The sequence below is a fragment of the Tachysurus fulvidraco genome, chromosome 12 (assembly GCF_022655615.1).
Source record: "Tachysurus fulvidraco isolate hzauxx_2018 chromosome 12, HZAU_PFXX_2.0, whole genome shotgun sequence".
Taxonomy (NCBI): Eukaryota; Metazoa; Chordata; class Actinopteri; order Siluriformes; family Bagridae; genus Tachysurus; species Tachysurus fulvidraco.
The window spans coordinates 15,347,070-15,362,315 of record NC_062529.1 but is presented as its reverse complement, the minus strand read 5'-3'; the positions used below and the strand labels follow the sequence as shown (position 1 = coordinate 15,362,315).

Sequence of the window (15,246 nt, the reverse complement as noted above, 5' to 3'; positions counted from 1 at the left end):
CTAGATGCCTCAGGATTTTCACAGAGTCAGCCTCATCTCAGTCTTCATCGCACGGAAGACAATCGGAGCTGGTACAATTTCTGGATGCCTCAGGATGGGTAAAAAGTAGTGGAGAGGGATTAACGTAGCTGCTGTTCATAATATTTGAAAGTCTGATGTAATAGTGCACAAATTATGGCACATATTATGTGTACACCTGACTAAAGAGATGAGCTTTTAATCTACATTTAAACTGGGAATGTGTGTCTGAGCCCCGAACACTATCAGGAAGACTATTCCAAAGTTTGGGAGCTATATACGAAAACGCTCTTTAGTATAGACAGATATTCTGGGAACTACCAGGAGTCCTGAGTTTTTTTTTTACAAGACTAGTTAGATACATGGGAGCTAAACCATTAAGAGCCTTGTAAGTAGCAGCAGTTTGTAATCAATTCTAAACTTAACAGGTAGCCAGTGTAGAGATGATAAAATTGGGGTTATATAGTCATACTTTCTTGTCCTAGTGAGAACTCTGGCAGCTGCATTTTGGACTAACTGTAGCCTATTTATTAAAGATGCAGGACAATCAGCTAGTAATGCATTATAATAGTCCAGTCTAGAGCTCATGAATTGCATGAACTAGCTTAGCATCAAATACAGATAGGATGTTTCTCAGCTTGGCAATATTTCTAGGGTGGAAGAAGGCTGTTTTTGTATTATGGGCGATATGAACAAAAGACAAGTTGCTGTCTAATATAACACCCAGGCCTTTCACTGTTCCATCCCTCTAAATGGAAGTTGAATTTTGAGAGCTTGTGTGTACTGGTTTTTGGACAGATAAGTAGAATTTCCGGAGTTTAACAACAGAACATTACAGCTCATCCAATCTTTTATCTCTCTAGTGCACTGTTAATTTGGACAATTTAGCACTTTCATCTAGTTTTGATGAGATCTATAACTGTGTATCATCAGCTAGAGGTCTTCTCGGGTCTAAACAAATGTACTCGACCCGAAGTGACCCGAATCACTTTTTACCCTTACCCGACACGCATATTTATTTTTTTTAAAAGAAAGACCCGACCCGAGACAAAACCCGAAAAATTAGACCCGAGTCCGACCCGACGGCAATTATTTTTTAACCCAACTGGACCCGAATGTTGCATAACTCTACACTAAAGTAACAGCTACAGCGTGGATTCAAAATTGATTGACAGGTCGCCAGCCACATGTCGCAAAGGGGCTTGGCAAAAAGAGAGGTTGGAAAAGGACTCGAGTGGATGCACATACACGAGATACAGTAGTTCGGGTCTTCTTGGGTCCGTTCGGTAAAAACATGTTCATTTTAAATTACCCGATGCCGCTATTATTATACCCGACCCGTGTCCGAGGTACACGTGAAACTTTTAGACCCTAACCCGCTCGGGTCTCGGGTCGGACCTCGGGTTTTCGGATCTAAGGGTGTTTTCACATATAGTTCGTTTTAAAAGAACCAAACCCAGTTCACTTAAAGTGAACCAGAAAAGAAACTAGCCGAACGTGACCTCAGTCCGATTGGTGTTCACACCTCAACTTCATATGAACTCAGAACCCAGAATTCTGTGCAGCAATGGATTTTGGGTATTCAAAATGGCCTCTTTACAAGTTGTTATCACATGGCTGTGGTACATTTTTAAGAAGACAAGAAGAGAAAGTGTGAGACAAATCATAAGTAAAGGAAAGCAAGTGGACACGTGAAGACCTCTCATCAGCATAACAGTGAAAACCAATCCCATGTCTTCTAATGATGTTCCCTAATGGAAGCATGTATATCGAGAAAAGCAGAGGTCCTAGAACTGATCCTTGAGGGACCCCATAATTAACTGGCAATAAACTAGAGGATTCACCATTTAATTCTACAAAACAGTGTCGATCAGACTGGTAGGATCTAAACATTTTTAATCAGCAACTGTAAATTAGCTTCATGGTCATGGGTTAGTGGTTAGCAAGTTTGTCATAATTCCAAGTAAGTCAAACAATAAACATCCTTCTCAAGATTGGACTGAAAAATCAATTCAGTCTGAAATGTTTTTAGATTTTAGGAAAATCCAAGAAGTTAGAAGTCACATAGACATGCACAAGTTAATCGAGGAAAATCATTAAACAAACAACCAGGACTTCTTGCAATTGGAACTGCTATGTTGTTTTTGTTGTAAGAAACTGGATTTAATTACTATTTATTAATAAAAGTAATTAAATGGATGTGTAATTGCATTTGCATTGAAAAAACTTTTCTAGAAAAAGAATATGTGCTGCATGACTCCTCTTTATGGTAGCTAATGTGTTCTTGATCTGTTCAACATTTTAAAAGTGACTTTAAGAAATATCACATATAAAAGAATGACCTACTGCAGCCCTGGCTAAGCCCAATCGTTATTTTTTGCTTCTAACAGTGTAACAAATAGTTGATTTCTATTTCCCGTTTAATGACACCCCCCCAGTAATTCTGCTATATTGTATAATTAAGCCTTGTGCTTTGCTGTTATATAAAACACCTATTTGGTTTGTGTTTCATGCAACAAAAGAAAAAAACACAAAATTTTATGTGTAGCAAAATAAGTCCCTTCTTTTCATGGTTGTTGCTTTACATACAATAGGAGGTTGTGTTCTGACAGCTTTTTCCACTGTAAACTGTAAAATAATCAAAAATTCAATTGAGTCCAAAAAACTTTGATTACAGAAATAAACAATGTGTCTTTATTGTAAATACTGAAAGTAAGAAAGTAAACTGAATACTTAAACGGAATAGATATACAGTATGTCAAAACTCATCATCACTAAGTTTCACAAATGACTCTTGTTCAGTGACCTCTTCTGAGCTGTGAATATCAGACACATTTAGGGACTCGGCCATGTTTCTGCTAAGTTCATCAAGTAAATTATCAGCACAGATCTGATGACAGTCTTCTTCGTTGATCTGATGGTTTTCTAAATCCAAAGATATTGCATGTCCTTCTTTATGATCTAGCTCCAGGTCCATTAGGTCCTTTTTATCTTCTTGTCTAACTGATTTTGTGTTCTCTGAAATTCTGTAATTTACAGGGGTGGTATCTAATGTAGGAATGACATTATCAGGTTCCCATGTGTCCTTATCCCTAATAGGTGTAGATGAGAGAAAGCTGTTATGTTCTGTTGTAAAATTTCCCAACTTTTGCTGAAGAATTGAGTCCTTGTGTCTGTGTAATAATGAACTTTCCTTGTTCTCAACAACAGTGACGGAAGAAAAAGGGGGCTTTTTCAAATCATTCTGCAATGCTTCCAGAAGGTGGCGCATTTTGTGCTGGAGATCAAAGGTTTTGGTTTATTAGCTTTATTAGAATAACAAACCTCTATTTATATCACTACTAGCACATTATTTATTTATTTATTTATTTATTTATTTATTTATTTATTTTCAAAAAGCACAAAATAGAAACCGAGCTAATAAAACTTATCATACTATATATTCTGACTAAGGTATGTTAACAGTAAAGTACTGTCAATCACACTCAAGTAACATAAGGTGTAAGGAACAATACTTACTTCAGCTAACCGATGTTTATTTATGTCAATGTGACGCTCAAACACGCGTTGCAGTACTCTGAAAGAAAATACCATTGCTCATATCTGGGGAAAAAGCTCTTGCAACCAAAAGATCAGAAATCTGAAACCAACCTGTCTGAATAGATGCCCCGAAGTATGATCTCATTTGTAACATCAGTCATAAACTCCAGGTACATTAATTCTTCCTCTCTAAAGAAAAGCACAAGGGCAAACTTTGACATCATCATGGAAATCTATTTTAAATCTATTTCTAGATCTATTGCAAACTTACAATATTAATACCTACGTGATTTAGACTGCTAGTATTAGTTGAGCAACAGTATTAACCTACAGGTTTTCCACAGAGGCAGCACAATCCTATAGTTAAGAACATTAACACCTTAATATGTCTAACATGAGATTCTGCTTACTCTGCTGTCACTTTTCTCATAATTGGGGAGCGCATTCCATCTGGTGATACCCTGCAAAACAAATGACAGTATTTTTATATGTCTTGTGTACATATGAGCCCACAGTGCTTATAAAACCTCAAGTAAGTATGTAACTGAATGTCCTTTGTACCTTGAGGAGCTAAGAAAATAATCTCTGGTTGTGAATTTATTTTCACTGCCATAATGTCCAAATATATTTGGCTCTTCATCAGAACACTCATGGTATACACTGCATGGCTGTAAAAAATAAAAATAAATTATAAATAAATAAATAAAAATAAAAAGGCAATTTCATCCATCCATCCATCCATCTGGGATATGTAATGTTAATTTAGCAAATATACCTCAGGCGAATCCTGTGCTGTTGCAGATCTTTGCTTGCTGCTGAGAAAATGGACATGTTACATAAAGCACTATATATTTCTGAATAATTTTGTAAAATGAGTGTGACACATTATACTATATTTCAGAAAAAAATGATCTATTTTTCTATGACTGAGTGGATCTTCCAGTGAGATATTTCCTTTCTGCTTGTGCGAGTACAACAAATAGTAAAGTCATCACCTTGTGATCATGACCACATGTGGGGAGCCTATAAAAGGTCCCACGTACATCATGCTCATCAACACACTTTGTGATAGTGCAGATGAATAAATAACAAGCTTAGGAATAAAATCAAATGAATTTGAGTGCTATAATTTGAATGCATTTACTCAATGTCTAAAAATGAGAATGGGAAAGATTCTTCTACATCGTAGTCAGGAAGTGATGACTTTAGGACTCGACAAGGAAAAAAAACACGATCTCTGAAAGAGATAACCTTAGCAGTTCAGAAAAAATAAACCTGTACAGGGTACAATACATACATGATATTATGTGTATGCATTTAAAAAAAAAAGCACAACAATAACAACTGAATATCAACACAATCAGTAAAGCAACAAACATCTGTAATATTGTACCTTCTGTGGTGATTGTCTGGTTGATTATATTTCAACTGTGTCTTTTCTTCAGCTCGTTTTTTACTTGCAGGCGTGTAATACCGATAGGTTGAGAGAGTGGACTTGGAATCTGTTTTCAGAGTTCTGGGGGTAAAAGGCTTTTCTTCTGTGAAGCGGTAGGCATGTTTATGAAGAATGTCACCACTGTAGGTTTTCTGTATAGGGTCCTGAAAATTTTTAAACTTCTCCTGACATGAAGATGTGCCACATGAAAGAGTAAAGTGGTGCATTTGAGATTTTGGGCTTCTGTAACTCAAGTCTGAAAATGGCCGACAGTTTTGAGACTGTGTGCCCATTTGGGAAGGATATACAATTTGCTTACAATGGAATGAAGTACTGAACCTGGGGGAAGACATGACAGAGCCACCGGAGTTAAAATGGGTACTCTCAGCACCTCGGGCAGAAGGTCTGGCCTGAAAATGAAAGAAAATCATTTCAATTCTACACTCAAAGTTTGCACAAAAAACAATGCATAAACTCATAATGTAAACTCAACAATGCAAAAACACAGTGGAAACCTGTGGACATCATCTTACATTTCTGGTTGAGCAAGAGGTAATATTATCCAACCTAAGGCTCTTCTGTGAAAGGGACCTTGCTGATTGTGTCCTCCCAGAGGCATCTTTTTTTATCTGTTCACTGCGCTTTTGGTCAATATCTGTATGCATAAGCAAAGAGTGAAAGTGATCATGAATTCATACATACATACATATATACACTTTGGCATAATGCCTTAGTAAAGGTAGGTTAGACCTTATACTTACATTTTACATTACAACGCATACTTTTGGGTACTGAACAGTCCACTGCAGCTAAGAAAAATAATTAGATTTATTATATAAAGAATATTAAGAATGATAATATATGACAAAATATGCTCTATGACTTACCTTTTGCTGAGTACAGCTTTTTGTAATGAGAGATCATGTGATCTTCAATAATGCGCTGATTAATCAGCTTGCCAGTCGAGCCATGGCAAAGTGCTGTAAATGCACCGAAGAGTTTGGGTTAAACATTAATAAACATGAGTGTAAACATACAAGTTGTAAACATGAACCAAAAAAGTTATAGAATAAAAAGAGCACGCATATGTAATCTTTTAATTGTTTTGAATGAGATAATAGCTATTTAAATAACTTAGAATACGGTCAGCAGAAGATAAATGCAGGATCTATAACTGCAGCTACAACTTTGGTAGTTAGCTCATTAGCTCATTTCACCATTCAATATTACCTCTCTTTCTATCCATGACAGGAAACACAGCCAAGTATCCCATGCTCAGAACAAAACAGAACGATCGCTGTAAACAGCTATTCCTACACACTTATACATTACCGTGTTATCAACAAAAATATACAGAAATTATCATGACTACCGAACGGTAGACATTAAAGCGGCACTAGCTTCCGAACTAGCTAGCTAAGTAGCAACCTATTACAAAGCTTCTTGGTCGCCAAGATGGTTGCTAAGTGTGCGTCATTACGTATTACAGAGGCACGTAGAGCTCACGCGCTCATGAATAAACCAGTAGTGCACCCACAAAGAACAACAGAAACCACCCCAAAATTCTCCTAAACAAATAATAATTATAATAATTATAATAATAATTAAAAAAAAAATACCCACACGAATAATTAGACAGATTCATGAAAATGAAATGGTCTAAATGGAACGTTTTATTTTATTTTTAGCAAATGCAGTAATCTGTACAGATTTGTCCATGCTGAATACTCTATCATTATTAATAGATGATGTGGCTTAAGAGGGGCAAAGCACAATCTTATGCATTATTGAGTGAGAAAAGGGGGTCACTAGGTCGTTCCTAGCAAATCTAAAAAAAAATAAAATAATAAAAAAGAGATTTTTTTTATATGTATGTACTGTATGTATGTGTGTACAGTATGTATGTGTGTATGTACAGTATGTATGCATGTATGTATGTATGTATGTATGTATGTATGTATGTATGTATGTATGTAGGTAGGTATGTAATTAAGATTTATTTTATATACATATAGATCTATAGATTATTGCATTTGATGACATGCATTACATCTTATTTTGTCATTCCAAAGTACACAGTCACACTGAAAATAAGCCTCATTCACTTGTTGGATTTTTAATGTAGAAGCTAAATAACAATATAACCCATACAATAGTTTGTTCAAATGATCCTGTCCAAAAAAAAAAAAAAACAGGCATAACGTGGTATAATATATTTTTGTGTAATCGACATTCTTATATGCAATGTCCCGCATACTGTAAACTATTATTATACTATTATTATAGTATTATTATTATAGATTTATCAAATAGGTGGAATTCTCTTCGATGGTATGTTGATGTAGTTGTGTACGCAGGGTACATAAGTGCCTGTGTACTATGTTGACATTCAGTAAGTATTAGCTTTTGGGCGCAGCTGATGCACACACACACACACACACACACACACACACACACACACACACACACACACACACACACACACACACACACACACACACACACACGTGGAATCCCACCCCCCACCTCACCCCACCCCACGTGTCTACCGGAATAGACGCTCCTTCAGACGGGGAAATTGTCCACGCCGATAGCATCCACTCAGAAACCAGTAAGTAACAAACTGTATTTATTTTTTTTTATTTCCTATCATGAGCTCTTATAAAGATTAAGGGTTTCACCAGTGCGCTTCTGAAAAAAAGTGTCTGAACGATGAGATATATTAAGAATAAACAGTCTTTCTCTTCACAGATAACCAACGCCTTGTTCCATCAGATTTATTTAATTGGTTCGTTTTGCCCCCCCCCCCCCCCCGCTAGATGTATAGTATGCTAATAAGATACGTGGGTGTGATGTTGAATGAAATCACAGAGCCTTTATACAGAGGCGTGCGCGGGCACGATGCGCGCTCCCGTGCCGACAGAATTACTATAACCTCAGACAATACATATCAAAACGAGCTGGGCTTAAAAGATTTCCGCCTTATGCATGTAAAGACATTTCAGCTAGTTAACGAATGATCACCCTAAATCTCTTTTGATCGACTGAAAAAAAAAATCACCATGAAATTTTCTGTTGAGAATCCAAGGAAACAAGTGAATTGGAACCCCGAGCAAGGTGGGATTTTATTCTGATTTATTTACTTCTGATTTAATATCAGACTTTATGATTCCATTGTTTTGATTGTCTCATATGCATGCCAGGTTCTAATGCTATTAACATCAGTTTTTTATTATTATTATAGTAGATACTTTTAGTTTAGATCAATTTATTTGATAAAATATTTACATTTATAATTTTTTTCATGCAAATTCAATGACTCCTGTGCTAACCTGTAGATTATAATACAAAATAACAGTATGACCTTTGTTGAAATATTTAGGTTGTTATTCTTGACCCAGGGTATTGATACATATGGGTGGATGCCATGTAGAAACGTTATGCCATGTGGTCCTTGGTAGCTTTCTATAAGCATGACGCTTTTTAGTTTATTATAGTGCACATTTATTATAAAATAGAAAATGGTTAAAATATTATAGTTAAAGTTAAAATAATAGAATGAAGATCGTGTAAGTGTAGAGTTGTTATCTTTACTCTCAACATGGAATATATGACGGTGAATTAGATTTGGACATATAGTGATTTTACTGTCCACCAATAAAGGAATTTGAGTAAAGGATTATTCTTCTGAAAGTGTCTACAGGTACTATAAAAGACCTGAACATTTTAATTATTAATGTAATACATGATGTAATTATTTTGAATTGTTTATGCCAATATCTGTAACATTTTTTTTGTTTTGTTTGTAACAGTACAACATGAATGCTCACAATACTATTCACACAGGACTCGAATAAGGATCCTGCAATAAATGGATTAATATGTTGATAGAGCTGTAGCTTTCACTACCTTACTTCCTGCAGTATTCTTGAGTCGCTGAAGTTCATATACTGATAATCAGTACAAGAGCAAATCCCATAGTTAAAGTTAACATTGATTAAATTACTGTAGGTAACGTTAATCAGAATTATCTTGTGATCATATCAAGTCATTATATTAGTGTATTATAAAAAAGGGTTTAATAGCATTTGATGTTTATTATGTGTTTTTTTTTATATTTGTAAATTTAAAAGCACTGACAGATTTATTTACGGGCTTATTGAAGTAGATTTCACAATGTAAAATGAGGTTTGAATTAAAATTCATATTGTTGGGAAGTAGCATGTGCTAAATGAGAATTAGAAAATGTGTTTATATATTAGTGATTGTATATCAGTGATTATATATTAGTTATCAGTATTAAGATTTTAAAAGGAAATGTGTCGTTTGAGTCAAAGCAGGGATATTTTGTTAACATTATATTCGCAGTATTGCATCATTGGTGAGCTTCGACTCCACCCTCTTATGTGCTAGAGAGGAAAGCAATTCCCATAGGATGGGCAAGGGGGCTTGCTGATATGCATTTACTATGACCCTTAATCTCCACTTTTCTGTGTCCCCACCCTGTCCTCTACTTATAAACCTTTCAGTATTCCTTATTTAAAAAACAGTGTTTTTTGTACTGATCTGTATGTTCTATCCGTTTAAGGAAAATAACAGTTATTTAAAATAAATTGAAAGACATGTTATCACATTGCATCAAAATTAATTTCAACTGAAGCTCTTTTGGAATCATTGTGACATACCACAAATTACAGCCTGTGTCATCAAAATGTAACACTTCACAGGCTGCATGTTGCTTTCAGATTTAATTATAGTTCACCAAGTGGGGTTGTGTTTCTGTGTGCTCCTTTTCAAACCTCTGATGAAGTATAACGATTGTTAGCATAAATTAAATACTAACAGTAAATAAGTTCATTATTGCCCCTGTGTTTTACTATTTCTGTTAGATATAGTTTCAGACAATATTGCAGTAGTAAAGACTATTAAAAGTGCAAAGCCTCAATTTATTTATATACCTGAAATCAATAGCTTTTATAAAGATATTATTTATAATTCGTATTTCCAGTTGTTCATTAAGCTAAATCAACAGCTGACTAAATCATGCACTTTGTCTGCCATTTCCTCTCTTTAGTGGTGGTTCAGACAAACATGGCCCCTCCGAGGAAGCTGCAGCCAGGTGTGATACAGTCCTCCCTGGTTCAGGCCAGTCTAGCTACCATGCAGAACCCCATGGGCTGTGAGGTAAAGGCAAATGAACACTGCCCCCTGCCACGGCTCTCCATCTCCTCACGCTCAGCGAGCATAGTGGCCAGCATGGACGCTGCAGCCGATGGCTCGGCCATACACTATGTGATGAAGTGTAAGACGGTGCTGGCTGTGTTTGTGGCAGTAGTACTCTACCTGGTGGTGGGTGGTTTAGTTTTTCAGGCACTAGAGCAGCCCTTCGAGAGTGACCAGAAAAACACCATCACACAGAAGAAAGCTCTGTTCCTCCAAGGAAACCCATGTGTTTCCCCTGCAGAGCTGGAAGATTTAATCAAGGTAAGCACATCCAGTGATTCTTGTACTAAGCACTTCAATATGAAAATGACCAACTGTGTCATCAATCAAGAACTATTTATATTCTTTATCCAAAACTGACCCAAATTGTAGTTAAACTATGCTTTTGTACTAACCATGTATTAATAACACATACATACAATATATTTATATGTTTGAGAATGGCTTGAATGAAGCAGAATAATCATAGTAATGATGACTATAGTAATAGTCATTTAAATTGTCAGACCACACTGTGTTACAAGGCCAGTTTAACTGTCAAAACAACTTGTTTACAAACGCTTAATAGCTTGATGGTACAATTCTGGTTCTATGTGAGTTGGTAGGTAATTGGATTTATTTTAATATTTGCTGCTAACGTAGCAAAGCTTTTGTCTAATGGCATTTTTGAGTTCTAAAGTGATGTAATGTAAAAAGCATTAAATTGGCAATGCTTTTTAAAATTAGCTTCTAAGGAACAAAGTACACAGTGTTATTGAATGACCTATTACAATATTACAGATTGCCTTGATAACTAAAGGGCACAAACCTGTTCCAGAATGACAATCCATGTTTAACATATCTAGATTTAAATGAATGCTGAAAATATGTTGTCTCGTATTCATCTGTTGAGCTCAAACCCAGAATTTGTGTGGGTTCAAGCTACACTGAAGATCAATATTTTCCGTTTATAAAAAATAATAATATAATTACTTTCATATGCACACCTGATTAATCATCCCAATCCCAAACAATGAGCATTAATATTGAGTTGTTCCTTTTCTCTGCTGCAACAGCCTTCACAATGTTCTTTTTTAAAATTCTATGAAATCACAATACTACAGCGTACAAAGCTTAGAGAATTGTGTGATTCCACCTTCTTGGAACAGCTCTTAATTTCTCTCTCTCACTCTCTCTCTCTCCCTCCCTCTGTCTCTATCTTTCTATCTACCTATCTATATAGTATGTGTGGTAATATTCAGTAACTGTAATGACTTAATGTCCTACAGTATATTGTTCCTGCCATTTATTAGGTCATTCACTCATTAGGTCATCACTTGCCAAGCATACTCATACACTCACTGTTGAATCCACCATATAGTTTTCTCATTGGTGTGTGCCTTTCAAAGAGGGACATATGATATTCTCTCTGTCCCTTTCAGACATCAGTGCTCCTCCATATCATAAAGCTTGTTACCTACCCCCAAACTCTGCTCATATATCATCAGGCCATTTAAGGTCTGCTGAGATTAACTCTTCTAAAGCACCTTTGGTTGCAGTGAGAGTGTGCTTACATGATTCATCACAGGATGTTTGGATAGAATTAAATCATTTCAAATCATATTAATAACAGTAGTGGACGATCTAAATGTACCTATCTAAATTTTAATGAAGGAAGCTCACAGAATGGCTTTAATGAAGTATTATGAAAGTAAGTTTCTAGCATGAAGAAGCTATCTCTATGCTTTGTCACGCTTGTCATGGTGTGTTCCTCTCAGCTTGGTGTGTACGGCCAGCTGGAGCTAGGCAGTGTAATGATTCTGCCTTATGGAGGCAATTAAAAATGGCAATTTTTCAGGGGGCTGAGCAGTACTGACTCAGAATGTCTTGTCGATCCACTGTCATCCAGCCAGGATGCTGTTTTTTCACCTGGGTGGAGAGATGACTCAGAGAAGACAAAGCATTCTTAATTACATGCTGTATTAGATGCCTTTAACTCTGGGCAATTTTAACCTCTTTGTCTCACTGTAGTTAAAAACATTAATTATCATCCTCCTCTATGTTTATCAGTTATTTCAGTTCTTATTTGATTGATTGGTCTTCCAATTTGTCTAGGCTTAATTACCGTACAACCTTAAAGTGTAGGAAGTGTTATTATTTGTTAATGTGTAGAATAACATTCTATGTTATCTAACACAGCAACTTGCCGTGTTACCAGGTCCTATGTCCTTTCTTTTCCTTTCCTTTTCTTTCCTGTGACAGAAAACGTAGTTACAGCTTTACGCCTACTTTCTGACTGTGATAAAGGATAGACTTTGGGCGTCCTTCCAAAATTGTCTCCTTATATTAAATGCCACCATTTAAATTATTACACACATTTTTTTAAGCCGGTTATGGGGGGCATCTGCCAAACAGGTTTGTCCTTGATACTTAACAATCTTAACAATCACTCACATTACATGAGATGTACAGTGATTTGTCAGAAAGCTGCTTGGTTTTATCCTTGTTACAGACTCATTTTGGTAATCTGCAACAGGGCTAAGTTTTGTAGTGTACACTTTAATTTACACAATTGCTGCTGAATGATTTAAGGCTATGATTACAGTTACAAAATGCAATATCCATTCACATAAATTCTGAGATTGTAGTAAATAATTAGAATGTTTTATACATCTCATTAAACAGCTTCAGCAGAGAGAACACATTACAGTAGAGTATACTGACACATTCTAAATCTACACCCATTATCAAGACATTATCTTATATATATATAAGATAATGGGTATAGATTTAGAATGTGTCAGTATACTCCACTGTAATGTGTTCTCTCTGCTGAAGCTGTTTAATATATATAAATATATATATATATTACAATAAAATTTCATGTAATATCATCGAAATTCGGGGGGCACGGTGGCTTAGTGGGTAGCACGTTCGCCTCACACCTCCAGGGTCGGGGTTCGATTCCCGCCTCCGCCTTGTGTGTGCGGAGTTTGCATGTTCTCCCCGCGCCTCGGGGGTTTCCTCCGGGTACTCCGGTTTCCTCCCCCGGTCCAAAGACATGCATGGTAGGTTGATTGGCATCTCTGGAAAAATTGTCCGTAGTGTGTGATTGCGTGAGTGAATGAGAGTGTGTGTGTGCCCTGCGATGGGTTGGCACTCCGTCCAGGGTCTATCCTGCCTTGATGCCCGATGACGCCTGAGATAGGCACAGGCTCCCCGTGACCCGAGGTAGTTCGGATAAAGCGGTAGAAAATGAATGAATGAATGAATCATCTAAATTCATTTTGCTATGTTGCTACACCACACTAAATTAGGGTTTCAACTAATAGCACAGCTTATATTTTACAAATACTGTTCAATTCGATTAAGTATTATAAGGCTTACACCATTGTTAATCAGGTAATGAGTTTTGTCATGTTCAGAATTATAGGTGAAAGACATTACTTTATAAACATCATGACAGTAACACAATAAGAGGAGCATGATTTTCTTGTCCTGGTTTGGCACTGCTTGTGTATGAATGTAATTCTGGCTCTGTGTAGAAAGCATTCAATATTTAAGGCACATGCATGTTCACCTCAACAATGTATTTAGCGGATTTACAAAGTTTTAATATTTCTGTCAAATATGGTCAATATTAACCTGGGAGTTAAATTCATTAGAATTTATACAATAATGAATGCCAACAATGTTGTCACTGAACATAGCATGACACATCATGACTAAATAGATATATAAATGTGACTGCTGTTCAGTGTTCTCCTGTTCACTCACCTGTTCTTCTGTTTCCTCACCATGATAAGGACAGGAAAAAGAGAGTGAGGTTATGAATCTGCTCTATGCCATTCTCTTCCTTTTATGCACACTGTTACATTTGTAGTGTTGATATGATCAGAGATATATCCTATATTTATTATAGCTGATGTTCCTGTTGCTTTTATTGTTGCCCAGTAGAATGATGATAGACCATAGTGCCCTTAGGGTTGATGGATTAAAATTGTCCAAATATGACCTTTATGGTATCCCAAGTTAGATGTTTCTTTTTTCTACATTAGTAAACTCTATCAGTTAATGTAATATAATGAATGTACATTTTGTCCTCCTTAGCATTCAATAGATGCTGTCAGTGCTGGGGTTAGTCCAATCGGAGACATGTCCTATAACTCAAGCCACTGGGACCTTGGCAGTGCCTTTTTCTTTGCTGGGACTGTCATCACCACCATAGGTAACATATTGTTGCTTTCATTAAATGTTTCCTGAGGATGAAAAACTCACAGTTTGTATCATTATGTGCTCCATCTCTTCTTTCACTTTGCTGTGGTAGAATTTGGAGTCCTAAACTGATTTATTTGACTCATCCAAAAAAGAAATGCCATTTTACTTCTTATTGACTCTATTAAGTAATCTCATACACAATGCAATGTTTCATGGACTTGAATTCTGTTTGGTAAACAACAGTGTATCTTTTATCTATCCATGCAGATAATGAACACAAAAAAACAAATGGAGTCAGGGGTGGTTGGATGTAAAAATGACCATTATCACCTTATATACAGTGATATAATATGGACTATATTTTGGACAGTTTGGATTATATTTGAATGTTTGTTCTTAAAGCAGAGATTTTGAAAACTACACCATAAAATTGAAATGTGTTCACGCCGAATGCTCCAGAATCAGAACTACCTGTATGTCAGCTGCTTTCTTTTTTTTTCTTTTCTTTTTTATTACTGGTCGGTTACTCAGGTGTACATAAACATAGCGATACAGTTTCAAGTATATAATAAAAAACAATTAAAAATGGACGATCAGGTGAAAAAGATAGCACATTCAGGCAAATCTTTGTAAAGAACTTTGAATTATAAAGTTTGTGAATCCCCAAAGATGTACAATTAGGGAACAAATTGTTACATATGGCGGACCAGTCCATATCGGTAATTTCGTGGTATTTTTTGTCAGCTGCTTTCTAATACAATTCAGTAATACAATTATAATACATTAATGCTGTATTATTATTGTCTATTATATACGAAGCACTTTGGACACTT

At 36.0% G+C, this 15,246-nt stretch overlaps 2 protein-coding genes across 4 annotated transcripts in view; one reads left to right on the top strand and one right to left on the bottom strand.

Moving 5' to 3' along the window:
- Nucleotides 1-1,360: 1,360 nt before the first annotated feature.
- Nucleotides 1,361-6,460, bottom strand: spata7 (spermatogenesis associated 7). Of its 2 annotated transcripts, none has more exons than XM_027171990.2 (11): nt 6,224-6,460; nt 5,881-5,973; nt 5,755-5,802; nt 5,527-5,648; nt 4,952-5,403; nt 4,334-4,373; nt 4,120-4,226; nt 3,969-4,019; nt 3,670-3,747; nt 3,538-3,595; nt 1,361-3,295 (listed from the first exon to the last, which is right to left on the bottom strand). In XM_027171990.2, exons 1-11 carry the CDS (start codon nt 6,264-6,266, stop codon nt 2,777-2,779), a joined length of 1,611 nt encoding a protein of 536 aa, XP_027027791.2. In that variant the 5' UTR covers nt 6,267-6,460; the 3' UTR covers nt 1,361-2,776. The 2 variants fall into 2 exon arrangements, with proteins under 2 accessions (XP_027027791.2, XP_027027792.2); XM_027171991.2 differs by having other exon boundaries at nt 1,363-3,295; nt 4,334-4,370; nt 6,224-6,459.
- A 925-nt stretch (nt 6,461-7,385) lies between these two features.
- kcnk10b (potassium channel, subfamily K, member 10b) overlaps nt 7,386-15,246 on the top strand; it is a 12,415-nt gene continuing 4,554 nt past the window's right edge. Inside the window, exons 1-3 of one of the 2 annotated variants that reach the window (XM_027172099.2) lie at nt 7,386-7,604; nt 10,068-10,477; nt 14,306-14,423. In XM_027172099.2, the coding sequence (XP_027027900.1) occupies nt 7,604; nt 10,068-10,477; nt 14,306-14,423 (529 nt within the window). In that variant the 5' untranslated portion in view covers nt 7,386-7,603. Of the gene's footprint in view, nt 7,605-7,872; nt 8,111-10,067; nt 10,478-14,305; nt 14,424-15,246 lie in introns of those variants that run through there. The other variant, XM_027172098.2, reaches the window with a different exon arrangement.

Coding starts and splice junctions, on each gene's coding strand:
- spata7 (XM_027171990.2), bottom strand. CDS start 6,266: ATGGGATACTTGGCTGTGTTTCCTGTCATGGATAGAAAGAGAG. Junction 5,803..5,880: donor AAAGCTGTACTCAGCAAAAG/GTAAGTCATAGA, acceptor TATTTTTCTTAG/CTGCAGTGGACTGTTCAGTA. Junction 5,649..5,754: donor TATGCGTTGTAATGTAAAAT/GTAAGTATAAGG, acceptor TTATGCATACAG/ATATTGACCAAAAGCGCAGT.